General features: G+C 41.2%; 1 protein-coding gene across 3 annotated transcripts in view; it reads left to right on the forward strand.

The window, feature by feature from the left end:
* The window catches only part of LOC122551336 (collagen alpha-3(VI) chain-like), a 155,488-nt gene that overhangs the window by 67,144 nt on the left and 72,492 nt on the right, over nucleotides 1–15,852 (forward strand). For all 3 annotated transcript variants that reach the window (XM_043693063.1, XM_043693066.1, XM_043693065.1), the window contains exons 10-12: nucleotides 2,322–2,939; nucleotides 12,098–12,706; nucleotides 14,164–14,781. In XM_043693063.1, the coding sequence (XP_043548998.1) occupies nucleotides 2,322–2,939; nucleotides 12,098–12,706; nucleotides 14,164–14,781 (1,845 nt within the window). The remainder of the gene's footprint in view (nucleotides 1–2,321; nucleotides 2,940–12,097; nucleotides 12,707–14,163; nucleotides 14,782–15,852) is intronic.

Here is a 15,852-nt window from a genome sequence, read left to right on the forward strand (position 1 = left end):
CGGGAAGTGGAAGAGGTGCGGTGGAGGGCATCGTCGACCACGTCGGGGGGGAAATTGCGGTCCTTGAAGAAGGAGGCCATCTGGGATGTGCGTTTTTGGAACTGGTCCTCCTGGGAGCAGATGCGGCGGAGTCGAAGGAATTGGGAGAATGGGATGGCGTTTTTACAGGGGGCAGGATGGGAGGAGGTGTAGTCCAGGTAGCTGTGTGAGTCGGTTGGTTTGTAGTAGATGTCCGTGTTAATATCATAAATAGTAGACTGGTAGCCTGAACAGCCCGGCTGCATTGGGGAATGACTACACTTAATAATGATACACCTCAGTGGTGTACAGCTATGTCACTGCTACAATTATTTGAGTTTCCAGTTGATGAAATTAGAGTCTCTGTCAATACAGAATTTTTGGAGTTTTAGGCAACATCTTAAAGTGAAAAAGTATGCAAAATCTACAGTGAAAAAAACAAATCAGGAGGGGAAACGTTATTTAGAATGTGAGTAAAGTTTTTGATGTTTTAGAAACTTCTTTGCAACTCAAGGGTTCCTTTAAGATAGCTGCATACTTACAATCTTATTTAATACTTTGAAAAATCAGAGTTTCATGTCTATAGCGGTATAGAGTCCATTGACGGTTATTTACAACTAGGGAGAGAATAGGGCTTACTCAAAGATCAGCAAGGCAGCCTTTGTGAGGACCTGCAGGAGATGGAGGAGATACTAAATGAGTATTTTGCCTCAGTGTTTACTGTGGAAAACGACATGGAAGATATAGAATGTAGGGAAATAGATGGTGATATATTGAAAAATGTCCATATTACAGAGGAGGAAATGTTGGTTGTCTTGAAAAATGGATAAATCCCCAGGACCTGATCAGGTGTACCCTAGAATTCTGTGGGATGCTAGGGAAGTGATTGCTGGGCCCCTTGCTGAGATATTTCTATCAGCGATAGTCACAGGTGAGGTGCCGAAAGACCGGAGTTTGGCTAATGCGGTGCCACTATCTAAGAAAGGTGGTAAGGACAAGCCAGGGAACCAGTGAGCCTGATGTCGCTGGTGGGCAAGATGTTGGAGGCAATCCTGAGGGACAGGATGTACATGTATTTGGAAAGGCAAGGAATGACTAGTGATAGTCAACATGGCTTTGTGTGTGGGAAATCATGTCTCACAGATGTGATTGAGGTTTTGAAGAAGTAACAAAGAGGATTGATGAGAGCAGAGCAGTGGATATGATCTATATGGACTTTAGGAAGGTGTTCGACAAGATTCCAAATGGGAGACTGATTAGCAAGGTTAGATCTCAGGAACCATAAGGAGAACAAGCCATTTGGTACAGAACTGGCTCAAAGGTAAAAGACAGAAGGTGGTGGTGGTGGAGGGTTGTTTTTCAGACTGGAGGCCTGTGACCAGTCGAGTGCCATAAGAATCGGTGCTGGGCCCTCTACTTTTCATCATTTATATAAATGATTTGGATGTGAGCATAAGAGGAGTAGTTATGCCATAAGAGGTGTAGATGACACCAAAATTGGAGGTGTAGTGGACAGCAAAGATTACCTCGAATTATAATGGGATCTTGATCAAATGGGCCAATAGGCTGAGGAGTGGCAGATGGAGTTTAATTTAGAGAAATGTGAGGTGCTGTACTTTGGGAAAGCAAATCTTAGCAGGACTTATACACTTAATGGTAAGGTGCTAGAGAGTGTTGCTGATCAAAGAGACCTTGGAGTAAAGGTTCATTACTCCTTGAAAGTGGAGTCGCAGGTAGATAGGATAGTGAAGAAGGCATTTGGTATGCTTTCCTTTATTGGTCAGAGTATTCAGAAGAGATTTACAAGGATGTCGCCAGGGTTGGAGGATTTGAGCTATAGGGAGAGGCTGAACAGGCTGGGACTGTTTTCCCTGGAGCATCAGAGGCTGCGGGGTGACCTTATAGAGGTTTATAAAATCATTAGGGGCATGGATAGTGTAAATAGAAAAGGTCATTTCCTTGGGGTAGGGAGTACAGAACTAGAGGGTATAGATTTATGGTGAGAGGGGAAAGATATAAAAGAGACCTAAGGGGCAACTTTTTCATGCAGAGGGTGGTGCGTGTGGAATGGGCTACCAGAGGAATTGCTGAAGGCTAGTACAATTGAAACATTTAAAAGGCATCTGGATTGGTATATGAATATAAAGGTTTCAAGAAATATGGGCCGGGTGCTGGCAGGTGGGACTAGATTAGGTTGGGATTTCTGGTCGGCATGGACGAGTTGGACCGAAGGGTCTATTTCCATGTCGTACATCTCTATGACTCTATGATTCTAATAGATTAAAATCTGTATTTCTTTGCAGTAAAGCCAAAATTAGCGAGCAAACGAGACATTGTTTTCCTTATTGATGGATCAGACTATGTTGGGAATGCAGATTTTACTTTCGTACGTGACTTTCTCTCAAGTATCATTGGAAACCTCGATATTGGAAGAGACAGAGTGCGAGTCGGTCTGGTACAGTTCAGTAATTACGCAGAAACTGAATTCTATCTGAACACTTATTCTTCTGAAGATGAAATTCTGCCTCATGTGAAAGGACTCCGATTGAGAGGTGGGACGCCATTAAACACTGGAGCAGCACTCGACTATGTTTATAGAAATCACTTCATCAGATCTTCAGGAAGTAGGAAAGAGGAAGGGGTTCCTCAGTTACTGGTGCTCATCACTGCTGGGAGATCCAGAGATTATATCAAACAATCTGTGGATGCACTGAAACGAGCTGAAGTAACAATGTTTGCTGTTGGAACCAGGAATGCAGACTCAGCACAACTCAGAGAGATTGCAAGTGACCCTAGTTTGCTTCTCAGTGTTGAAGAATTCCGCTCTCTGCCTCATACACAGGAGCAGCTGATGATTTCAATGTCAAATCCACCTGCAGCACCAGAATCGACAGACCGCCCAAGTGTTCCCGTAAACCCAGGTATTTTACTTCATTTTTCATTAACAGGAATGCTAATACAACTGCAGAGTTTTTTATCTGAAATTGTGCACTGTATTTGAAAACTTTTCAGATTTTAGACTAAGGGGAAGATACTTATTCTGATATCTCTGTTTCAAACAGGAAATTTCTGTTGTTGGTATGTTTTTAAAATATCTAGAAGACTATCCTTGGCTTGTGATGGGTTTTGTGAAGGCATGCAACTAATGCCTCCTTAGTGTTGTTGCCAATCAATAAAGCTGATGGGCTTTGATTATCTGGCAGACCTCAACTGGTGGGACTTTTGTCTTGGGATCCTGGATTGTGTGAAAGGCCCACTGCTGTCCAGTCAGAATGAGACATAATTTCATGGGCCTTCCCCAAAGGAGGTGATGTGCCAAGATCTTCATCACTTCCATTAAATCCAGTCTGGAAGTGCCACAAGTCCTTTGCTGCAAGTAAAATTGTGCATAGCAATCCAGTGTCCATCATCTCTCTTCTTTACAAAATCCTCAAACAGAAAAGCAAGAGATGCTAAACTATTCATTCTGCCCCCAATACATTTGGAAGCATTTGTTTCGAAAATACATAAACATCCATCACAATAACCACAAACATGAAGTGAGTTTATATTTTAAAATGGAGTTGCACTAACATTCTAAATTCAATTCGAAATAGAGCAATGGTAAGTAACATTAATAGATCTAACTTTGTTCAGAGATTGCAGAACATCAGAAAGGCTGGAGTGCACTTGCATTGTGTCCACAAGGCTTTAAACTTAGTGACTCATTCAAGTAGGTGGCTGAGAGGATACCCCCTATGGATAGAGGGAGGAGCAAATTGCCTTTGATGCTGAAATCTGTACTGAAAACAACAATTGCTGGAGTTCACAGCAGATCAGATAGCATCCACTGAGAGAGAGTAAGCTGATGCTTCGAGTCTAGATGCCTCTTCGTCAGAGCTATGGACATACATGGTCAAACATTGTATGTTACCCAGAATGAGTACTTAAATTGCCCTGTAATCTGTCTTTACTGATATTACACTTCGTTATAAAGTCATAGAGTCATAGAGATGTATAGCATGGAAACGGACTCTTCAGTCCAACTCGTCCTTGCCGACCAGATATCCTAGACTAATCTAGTCCCATTTGCCAGCATTTGGTCCATATTCCTCTAAACCCTGTCTATTCATATACCCACCCAGATACCTTTAAATGCTGTAATTGTACCAGCCTCCACCACTTCCTCTGGCAGCTCATTCCATACACGCACCACCCTTTACGTGAAAAAGTTGCCTCTTAGGTCCCTTTTAAATCTTTCCCCTCTCAACCTAAACCTATTTTGTCTACATTTGGACTCACCCATCCCAGGGAAAAGATCTTGTCTATTTACCCTATCCATGCCCCTCATGATTTTATAAGCCTCTCAACCTCCAACGCTCCAGGGAGGTGTAATGGAGAGTAAAGAAGGTTACTTCAGCGCACAACGGAACATTGATCAGATGGACCAACAGGCTGAGGAGGGGCAGGTGGAGCTTAATTTAGATAAATATAAGGTGTTGCCTTTTGGAAAGGCAAATCAGGACAACACTTATACACTTAATGGTAAGGGCCTGGGAAATGTTGCTGAACAAAGAGATCTTGGAGTGTAGGCTCATAGTTCCTTGAAAGCGGAGTCATAAGTAAAAGGATAGTGAAGAAGGCGTTTGGTATGCTTGCCTTTATTGGTCAGTGCATTGAGTACAGGAGTTGGGAGGTCATGTTGTGGCTGTACAGGACAATGGTTAGGCCACATTTGGAATTTTGCTTGCAATTCTGGTCTCCTTCCTATTGGAAGCATGTTGTGAAACTTGGAAGGGTTCAGAAAAGATTTATAAGGATGTTGCCGGAATTGGAGGGTTTGAGCTATAGGGAGAGGCTGAATAAGCTGGGGCTGCTTTCCTTGGAGTGTCAGAGGCTGAGGGGTGACCTTATAGAAGTTGATAAAATTATGAGGGGCATGAATAGGGTGAATCATGAAGGTCTTTTTCCAGAGTAGGGAAATCCAAACTAGAGGGCATAGGTTTAAGGTGAGAGGGGAAATATTTAAAAGGGACCTAAGGGACAACTTTTCCATGCAGAGGGTCTGTGGAGAATTGAGAAATCCTGAAGTTTGTTGAAGGTTTTATCTCCTCCGACATCGCTGGGTGTTCCTGCATCTGTGAAGGTATCTTCATCCAAGCATTCAGTAGTCACTTTTACACTGGTGATTTGCTAGGTCTGAAAAAGTGTACTCAGGATTATCCACCTCTAATAAAAGCAAAATATTGCAGATGCTGGAAATCTGACTTAATATCAGGAAGTGGTGGAGTAACTCAGCAAGTCTGGAGGCATGTGTGGGACAGAGCAACAGAATGAAAGAAGAGTCCTGCATGACGCTTCTTCGGAACTCTTTTGAGCTGATGTAAAGCATCTTGAATGTAAATGGGAAGAGACTGAACAGGGGAGGAAATGGTTGAATCAAGATTGGAAGTAAAGAATTCCACAGGCAGCAACTGGCTAAAATGCTGAGTCTACCAGGATAGTCCCGATTCGTGATTTCGGGAAGGAGGTAGAAGTGGGCGATGTAGCACTGGGGAACTATCAGGTGAGAAGCTGTGGAATAGAGCTCTCCAGAGGAGATGAAGTCAGTGACAGTCCTGTAAACAACAGGTTGATGTTCAGCCGTGGGGGTCATGATCCTGGGAGACAACAGAAAATTCCAAAGAAGTTTCATAGTGTACTTGAAACAGTTATGCTATTTCTCTTTCCATAGATGTTGCCATACCTGCTGAGTTTTATTTAATTCATCCTTTCATCAACAATGTTCAATTTGACTTTTCGCTGTCACACCCTTCTGTCAGGATTGGTTTTGGGAGCTGATTTTCTGATGCACAGCAAACACAAGAAAGTAGTTTGGCTTTCCACAGACTTTGCTCTAAGGGGAAAGCACTGCCAAAACAGAAACAATGTTTGGATAAGTTGCAGCCCTCTTTGTGAGACTGGTGTTGTTACTCTGCAGGTTGATTCCTGGCACGTCAGCGATGCGTAGTGTTTACAGGAGTTGAACATGAAGTGTTGTGAATTACAGTTGGCAGCCTAAACTTCAGTAGCTCTAGGCTCTAAAAGTGATAGGGATCTTGCTAGCTCCAGCAACTCTGACTGGTTTTAACTTAGCTTGAGTGCTTTCAGCTTTATTGATTAGAGAGACCACCTGCAATTATTTATGTTTCATTTCCCACATGTCAAGTTTAACATTGTCAAAATCACATTTGATTAGATTAGATTAGATTACTTACAGTGTGGAAACAGGCCCTTCGGCCCAACAAGTCCACACCGACCCGCCGAAGCGTAACCCACCCAGACCCATTCTCCTACATTTACCCCTTCACCTAACACTATGGGCAATTTAGCATGGCCAATTCACCTAACCCCTGCACATTTTTGGATTGTGGGAGGAAACCGGAGCACCCGGAGGAAACCCACGCAGACACGGGGAGAATGTGCAAACTCCACACAGAGAGTCGCCTGAGGCGGGAATTGAACCCGGGTCTCTAGCGCTGTGAAGCAGCAGTGCTAACCACTGTGCTACCGTGCCGCCAATTTGGTTACTAATTGCCTCAATTGTATGTGAGGTTGCAACTGGCTTTTAAAAATATGTTTATTCATGGAATGTGCGCATCACTGGCTGGCCAGCATTTAATGCTCATCCCTAGTTGGCCTTGGGAAGACGATAGTGAGCTGCTTTTTTGAACAGCTACAGTCCACGTGCTGTAGGTAGACCCACAATGTCCATTGAGACCGAATTCCGGGATTTTGACCCAGTGACAGTGATGTAATGGCAATATGTTTCCAAATCAGGTTGATGAGTGGCTTGGAGGGGAATATCTCTGCAGGAGTTCTTCAGGGTAGTGTTCTAGACCTAACCATCTTGTACTGCTGCTACTGAGCACTGGTGATGGAGGGAGTGCTCCAAATCAGCATATTACTTTGTCTTGAATGGTGTCAAGCTTCTTGAGTGTTGTTGAATCTACATTCATTTAGTCAAATGTGGTGCAATTCCATTATACTCCTGACTTGTACCTTGTAGATGGTGGACAGGTTTTGAGAATCAGGAGATGGGTTTTTTGCTGCAGACGTCCTAGCTTCTGACTTGCTCTTATTGCCACTGTATTTGTACGGAAAGTCCAGTTGAGTTTCTGATCAATGGTAACCCGTTGATAATGTGGAATTCAGTGATGGCAACGTTATTATCTGTCAAGGGGTGGTGATTGTCTCTTATTGGAGGTCGACATTGCCTGGATGTTGTCAAGATCTTGTTGCAGTTGAACATGGATGGCTTCAGTATCTGAGCAGTCATGAATGGTGCTGAACATTGTGCAATCATCAGCGAACATCCCACTTCTGACCTTATGATAGAAGGGAAATCATGAGTGAAGCAGCTGAAGATGGGTAGGTCTAGGACACTACCCTGAAGAACTCTTGCAGAGATATTCTGGAGCTGATATGACTGACCTCCAACAACTACAACCATCTTCCTATGTGCCAGATATGACAGTTACCAGCAGAGAGTTTGTCGCCTGATTCCCATTGATTCCAGTTTTGCTCGGGCTTCTTGATGTCACACTCGGACAAACGTCACCTTTTGCTTCTTGCTTAGTGTGTCAGAAGACAATTGTTTCATGGATTGTATTTGTCTTAGTCATGAACTAGATTGTTTCTGCATTTTTCGTGAGTTGTAGTCATTTTGTTCAGATCTTAGTGCCTCAAAAGTATCTTTCAATTCTTAAATGCAGCAGTGGAGAAGTCAACGCTTTAGAGTCATACAGCACAGAAACAGGTCCTTTGGCCCAACCTCTTCACGCTGACCAGGTTTCCTAAACTGAACTAATCCCATTTGCCTGCGTTTGGCCTATGTCCCTCTAAACGTTTCCTATCCATGTATCTGTCCAAATGTCTTTTAAATGTTGCAATTATATAACACCTGTCACCTCCTCTGGCAGCTAATTCCATGTATTCACCACTCTTTTTATTTCATCGTTTGTGTTACAAAACTGTTCATCATGTCCTCAAAACTGTTCTTGCCAGTACGGGAATGTCTGAAGGTGCATCAAAGTGTGGTAGATTGGGCATAGACAACAGGAGAACATTGATGAAACACATCTCCTTGTTAAATCTGGGATTGTGTACATTTAATGCAGCCTGAAGACAGCTCAAAATGCTGTCTTGTCTACTGAAACTAGTAAAAACCCTTCAAAAATATTTATAGTTGGAAGGATTGCTTCATATATTATGTCATACACCTTGTCAGTGTGAAGTTTTTGGGATGGCAAAACCAAAATTAAAACTGCACACAAACCATTTTTTGTTTTTGCTCATTTCTCCTGTTGCAGAATCCTCTAGTATGTGTAGTAACCTTAAATGAACAAAATATACTTTGCAGTTTTCAACATACAAAATAACACAATGGAAAAAAAACAGCAACAGTCCTATTGTTTTCTCAGTTTGCCAGAACTGAAGTAAAACATGTATTTCCTCCTTCAGGGCTATTATTGCTAACACTCTTACTAATTTAGCCCCATGATAATTGATACTGTTAACTTTGTAATATCCATGGCCAATATGAAGTCAGATGTCATTAATGTCTAGAGTTCAAAAAAGTTTTTACATTTAAGTCAATAAAATTAAACATAGAATTTCTGCCTAACCACAATTTATGGAAAATCTGGCATAGTAAAACAACAAATATGTTGTATGGTGGATAATTGATATGTTACTGATGATGGTGATGTACATGATGTTGCAACTTTGACATCAATAGTCCCGTGCTATCAAATCTGAAATGAAAAGAATGAAACAATAAGTGGAAGCCCAATCTGCGCCTCAAGTGGCACTATGATGCCATGGCAATGGTTCAAGGAACAGCAAGGGACTTTCCCTAGTGTTCCAGCTAGTATTTAGCCCTCAATCAATATCTATAAGCAAATTCCAAGTCCAGATTTAGTAGTCAGTGGTGAATGAACGGTGTTTGTTGTTCATTTTACAAACACTTGCCAACAAACATTCTGTGTGCACTTAAACTGTGCAATTTGTGATGATCAGACAGTCAAAGCAGCACAGGGGATCCAAGGCCTGTTTGAACAGGCCAAAAGTAGTTAAGTCAAATGATTAGATCCTTATTGAGCATGCAATGCAAACCAGGAAATGTAAATAACAATATTTAACTCAATGTCAGATTGTGTACAGGAAATAGAGTTGTATAAACGAGATAGAGATATAAAGAGACAAAGAAAGTGTAAAATAAACAAAAATAATGAGTTGGGATTTTCTGAGGAATGCAATCTAACACAGATTGCTATTTTGGTCTATTTTTCCAAAGAAAGGGAGCTGTACATTTCTAAGAGGAGATTTTGCTCATGACTCCCACAGAAGTGCAGAGCTGTACTCCCATTCGGACAGTTTTTCATGGTGCTGAAATGTCAGGGGGAAGGCAAACCATGTCACCTGTTCACAACAACCAGCTGCTGTATTCTGAAAAGTACAAGTCCTGACAGTTGCTGTCACAGCTGCTGCCAAAGGGTAAACACACAGTGGCATGGTGGCTCAGTGGTTAGCACTGCTGCCTCACAGCTCCAGAGACCCAGGTTTGATTCCAACCTCGGGTGACTGTGTGGAGTTTGCACATACCCCACGTCTGCATGGGTTTTCTCCAGGTGCTCTGGTTTCCTCCCACGATCCAAAAGATGTGCAGGTCAGGTGAATTGGCTGTGCTAAATTGCCTATAATGTTCAGGGATGTGTAGGTTAGGTGCATTAATAAGGGGTAAATACAGAGTAATAGGGTGGGGATTGGGTCGGGTGGGTTACTCTTCGGAGAGTCGGTGTGGACTTGTTGGGCTGAAGGGCCTGTTTCCACACTGTAGGGGTTCTAGACATGAAATTTTGAAGTGGCACAGTGGCTCAGTGGTTAGCACTGCTGCGTCACAGCACCAGGGAGCTGGGTTCAATTCCAGCCTTGGGCAACTGGCTGTGTGAAGTTTGCACATTCTCCCTGTGTCTGCATGGGTTTCCTCCCACAGTCCAAAGGTGTGCAGGTCATGTAAATTGGCTGTGCTAATTTGCCCATTGTGTTCAGGGATGTGTAGGTTAGGTGCATTAACCTAACCTACACATCCCTGAACATTATAGGCAATTTAGCACAGCCAATTCACCTGACCTGCACATCTTTTGGATCGTGGGAGTAGAGGAGTGGGTCTGGGTGGGTTACTCTTCAGAGGATTGGTGTAGACTTGTTGGGCCAAATGACCTGTTTTCACACTGTAGTGATTCTAATTCATCTAGTAAGTGAGATGCCAGGGTGCTGAAAAGTTAGGGAACTAAATGGGTAGGGAGGAGAGGGTAGTTTAGCAGTTATTCAGGAGTTAGCTAATGTATATAACATAATATGTTAATAGTATGATTTAAATTAACACTTTTCGAAGGCTCTATGTGTACTGGAACTGCCCAGTGGACATCTCAATTTCCCAGGCAATTCCTTCACAGAGTGTTTCAATGGGGATTCTGCACTGTCCCCATACACAACTCTCATCTATGTCAACAATTATTAAAACCTGAAGGAATATCAAATGTACTTTTCAAAGTAAATTTTCAGGGTTAGAGATGTTATTTGACAGTAATTTAAACTGTTCACATCATTACGAATTTACTTACCCTTGAATGATGAAGCCTTTACTTTCTGCCATTGTCAACTTAATGGATATTGGTATATACATCTCCTGCTACGCAGTGGAACACTGAGTCTATCAGTGAGGTAGCAGTGTAATGAATCTTCTGAAGCAGCAAGGTAACACTGTTCAACTGCATGCTGAAAGTTGTTGTCTAATGTACCCCTTAATATCAGTAAGTGTTAATAGTCCCACCGTTACAGTTATCACAAAGCCTCAGCCAAAATTTGATTGTTGCTTTAGAATGATGATGTGCACAAATGTGGCCCTTTTGACATTACGACAGTGACCACACTTTTAAAACATACTTCATTAGATACACTGCAGTTGTGTGCCCTAGGGACTTAAAAAGGCACTACACAACTGTGAGTATTTTCTTTTTTTTCATATTTAAGTCAAATGAACTGAACTCTTCACTTGAAAAGATAGGCTAAGGTAGTTTCTGAACTTGAAAGAAACATAGAAGTTACCAAAAGTTAATTGCTTTGCATCACAGTGCAAGTCAGGAACTGATCGACTGTTTCATATTTTGGGTGAAAATTTGAAACTTAAGTTAGTTCTACTAAGATGATTTATTATTTCAAAAAATAGAGAAAATTTTACAAAAGGAACAGAAATAAATACCAGGGTTCACTGTTCATGAAGCTGATCACTCTGTGACTCTATCCAGATAAGGGTAAATCTCCTGAAAGTTAATGGGATTTGCCTACAACAGTGATTGAAGATATTGACTCAAATCTTCTGATCAGTTTTGGAATCCCTGTATCTGATGATAGCCAGGCAAAAAGCCTACCCACTTAAACTTCCTCCTGATTTTTCTGGCCACATTTCCAACGGAGGACCTAATTAAATTACCTCAGTGCAGAAAGTCTCAAGTAGTGGGGGGAATTCCATACCTCCAATCCATGGAATGCAGCCAAATTGTGATAACTGAGCAGTTAAATATCCCAAAGCTTCTCATGGTGCTGGTGAATGAATGTGCAATGAAAAAGGTGAATCTGTAGCTCAGTTAATGGGTAGGATGGGTGAGGTAAAGGGATAGATTAGGTGAGGTTAAGGGGTTTATAGCAGTTCAGCTAAATGCATAAGGTAGGAGTTGGGTAGGGTGGTTAGGTCAGGACTTCCCCAGTTCCTCATTGACATCTTAGATTGTATGTTCAATCAATGGCAATTCTGGAGGTTGGAAAATCTGGTCCATTACAATATTAACATTTGACCACAAACAATGCTCAGCTTAAACGATGGCAAGTAGCCAAAAATTCCACCTCATATGAAAAAAAGAATATGACTTTAACTTTGAGATCATCTCATAACTTACCAGTGACAGGTTTCCTTGATTAGATACAGCCAGATTAGTCAAAACATATTTCAACAAATTTTCGCTCAGTTAATCAGTGACACTATCTTTCTCTTCTACAGAAAAGATAAGCAAACAAGACATTGTGTTCCTCATCGATGGGTCAGACTATGTTGGGAACAGAGATTTTCCTTTTGTACGTGACTTTCTCTCAAGTATCATCGAAAACCTCGATATTGGAAGAGACAGAGTGCGAGTCGGTCTGGTACAGTTCAGTAATTACGCAGAAACTGAATTCTATCTGAACACTTATTCTTCTGAAGATGAAATTCTGCCTCATGTGCAAGGACTCCGAATGAGAGGTGGGACGCCATTAAACACTGGAGCAGCACTCGACTATGTTTATAGAAATCACTTCACCAGATCTTCAGGAAGTAGGAAAGAGGAAGGGGTTCCTCAGTTACTAGTGCTCATCACTGCTGGGAGATCCAGAGATTATATCAAACAATCTGTGGATGCACTGAAACGAGCTGAAGTAACAATGTTTGCTGTTGGAACCAGGAATGCAGACTCAGCACAACTCAGAGAGATTGCAAGTGACCCTAGTTTGCTTCTCAGTGTTGACGAATTCCGTTCTCTGCCTCATGCACAGGAACAGCTGATGATTTCAATGTCAAACCCACCTGCACCACCAGAATCGACAGAACGCTCAAGTGTTCCCATAAACCCAGGTATGTTAATTCATTTACTGCTTTAGTCTCAATGTTAATACAGCAATGAAGGATTTTCAAGATTGTGCACTGTATTAAATATCCTTAATACTGGTTGCCAGCTTCATCGTAGGCTCAGTAAAAGTAATTAACAAATGTCTCACTGGCTAAAGGTTTTCCAAGATGAAAAATATAATTCAATTGGGGATTTAGTGATGTATTGGATAGTATACATTGAGAGGTATTAAGCATCTCAGGAGTTGAACTTATAGTGAGGTGATGAAACAAATTGAAATTCTAAGAATATAGACACTTCTTTACAAAGTTTCCCAAATGAAACAACAATAAATGCTAAACTGTAAATGAGCTCCTATTGAGTGAGCAGCATCAGTTAAACATTGTAAGGGCTCCCAACATAATTACTGTTGTGGTCATTGCTACTTTGAATTTTGACTTTGAAGTGATTGCGCAATACAATTTAACCAAATTGGTTTTGATTAATGTTCCTACGTTTTGTTTGTGGAGGTTGTGTGGAACATCTAAATGCCAGAATCCTCTTTAAATAGATTTCATTTGATTGCCTCAAGGCTTTAACCTGCTGATGTGTCTTTTCCCAGTGAAGGAGACTGAGTATTAGCATATGGACATCTACCATCAAATACGAAGTATGATTAAGCTGTGAACAGAAGTGTGACTGTTTAAGAACAGATGCAAAGTCATCGGATCAGCTTTCTCTCTGCTGACTGATTTCATATACAGACCTGAAACTTCTTAGTATCTCTGAAAGGAGAGTATTGTTCTGAATCTTGGTTTTCAAATACCCATGCAGTGGAAGAAATCAGAACAAGCTCTTCCAATCAAAGTTGTCATGACAAACTTTCACCCATTGTTTCATTTGATCTGATAGGTTCCCTGGTGAATGTGACTGGACTAAAATATTCTAGTCTTGGAGTGAAAGCAGCTATGATAGAATGGCCACCAACTCTCTACTCTGTCAGTACGGATTCACTATCACTGATAACTTTCCCATTTCCTTTTGGGATTTGGCTTGTTGAAATGACTCGTTACTAGGGTCACAGGGAGCTTTCTAGTGGATACAATAGAATGAACCCTGTGTAAACATAATCAACTATCATCTCAATATTGTTGCTTAAAATAAATCAAATCTTTTCTCTGCTCTGGGTTGAAAGTCTTGCTCTGAGCCAATTAATTGTCCAACTGCCATCAAATCAGCTCAGATCATCTCAACCTTCTCCCCTGTGCTTATACCCAATGTTTGTGGTTTTGCAAATAAATATAAGGGCAAGTTTGAACTAAACCTTTATTTCAGAAATCTAGCACAATTTTGAGTTTGATTTGCATAAATATAACCAAAGCATAAACTATTCTGTGCATGTTTGTGATAGAATTTCCCTAGACTTCTTATTATCCTATTCATTGAATATGTACTGCAAGGAATAACACTGTATTTCTTCCAGGTGTGCCAGATGGAGGAAGCAAGAGAGACATTGTGTTCCTCATCGATGGGTCAGACTATGTTGGAAACAATGATTTTCCTTTTGTACGTGACTTTCTCTCAAGTATCATTGAAAACCTCGATATTGGAAATGACAGAGTGCGAGTCGGTCTGGTACAGTTCAGTAATTACGCAGAAACTGAATTCTATCTGAACACTTATTCTTCTGAAGATGAAATTCTGCCTCATGTGAAAGGACTCCGATTGAGAGGTGGGACGCCATTAAACACTGGAGCAGCACTCGACTATGTTTATAGAAATCACTTCACCAGATCTTCAGGAAGTAGGAAAGAGGAAGGGGTTCCTCAGTTACTGGTGCTCATCACTGCTGGGAGATCCAGAGATTATATCAAACAATCTGTGGATGCACTGAAACGAGCTGAAGTAACAATGTTTGCTGTTGGAACCAGAAATGCAGACTCAGCACAACTCAGAGAGATTGCAAGTGACCCCAGTTTGCTTCTCAGTGTTGACGAATTCCGCTCTCTCCCTCATGCACAGGAACAGCTGATGATTTCAATGTCAAACCCACCTTCAGCCCGAGAATTGACAGACCGCCTAAGTGTTCCCATAAACCCAGGTATTTTAATTCATTTACTGCTTTAGCCTCAATGTTAATACAGCAATGAAGGATTTTCAAGGTTGTGCACTTTACCAAAAATCCTTAATACTGGTTGCTAGCTTCATTGTCGTCTCAGTAAAAGTAATTAACTGAGACGACACTGGCTAAAGACCTGACAAGATTAAAAAAAAAGGGGGGATATAGTGATGTATTGGATGGTATAAGTTGACAGGTATTAAGCATCTCAGGAGCTGAATTTATTGTGAAGTGAAGAAACAAATTGAAATTGTAAGAATGTAGAGACAGTTTCCCAAACTAAAGAAACAATAAATGCTAAACTTTAAATGAGCTCCTATTGAGTGAGCAGCATCAGTTAAACATTGTGTAGACTTCGAACATAATTACTGTTGTGGTCACCACTATATTGAAATTCTACTTTGAAATGATTGTGTAATTCACTTTAAGCAAATTGCTTTTGATTAATGTTGCCATGGTTTGTTGGCTGAGGGTGTGTGGAACATCCAAATGCCAGAATCCACTTTAAATAGTTTTTGTTAGATTGTCTGGAGGCTTTAACCTTGTGGCTGTTGATGTGTCTTTTCACAGTGAAGGAGACTGAGTATTAGCATATGGACATCCACCATAAAATACAAAAAATCTGTGAACAGAAGTGTGACTGTTTACGAACAGATACAAACTCATCAGATCAGCTTTCTCTGCTGACTGATCTCATATACAGACCTGAAACATCTCAATATCTCTGACTGATAAGAGAGTATTCTTCTGTACCTTGGAGGTCAGGCAGCATCTGTATAGAGAGAGCCATGGATGCTGCCTGACCTGCTGTGATTTCCAGCAGTTTTCACTTTCAGTACAAAATTTGGTATCTGCATTAATTTGCTCCTACTTGTTCTGTATCTTAGCTTTCAAATACCCATCCAGAGGAACAGAGTAAAACAATCTTTTCCAATCAAAGTTGTCATACAAACTCTCACCCATTGTTTCATTTGATCAAACAAGTTCCTTGGTGAGTGTGGCTGGATTAAAATATTCTATCCTTGAGGTGAAAGCAGCCATGACAGAATGACT

This window comes from Chiloscyllium plagiosum, chromosome 7, assembly GCF_004010195.1.
Source record: "Chiloscyllium plagiosum isolate BGI_BamShark_2017 chromosome 7, ASM401019v2, whole genome shotgun sequence".
Classification (NCBI taxonomy): Eukaryota; Metazoa; Chordata; class Chondrichthyes; order Orectolobiformes; family Hemiscylliidae; genus Chiloscyllium; species Chiloscyllium plagiosum.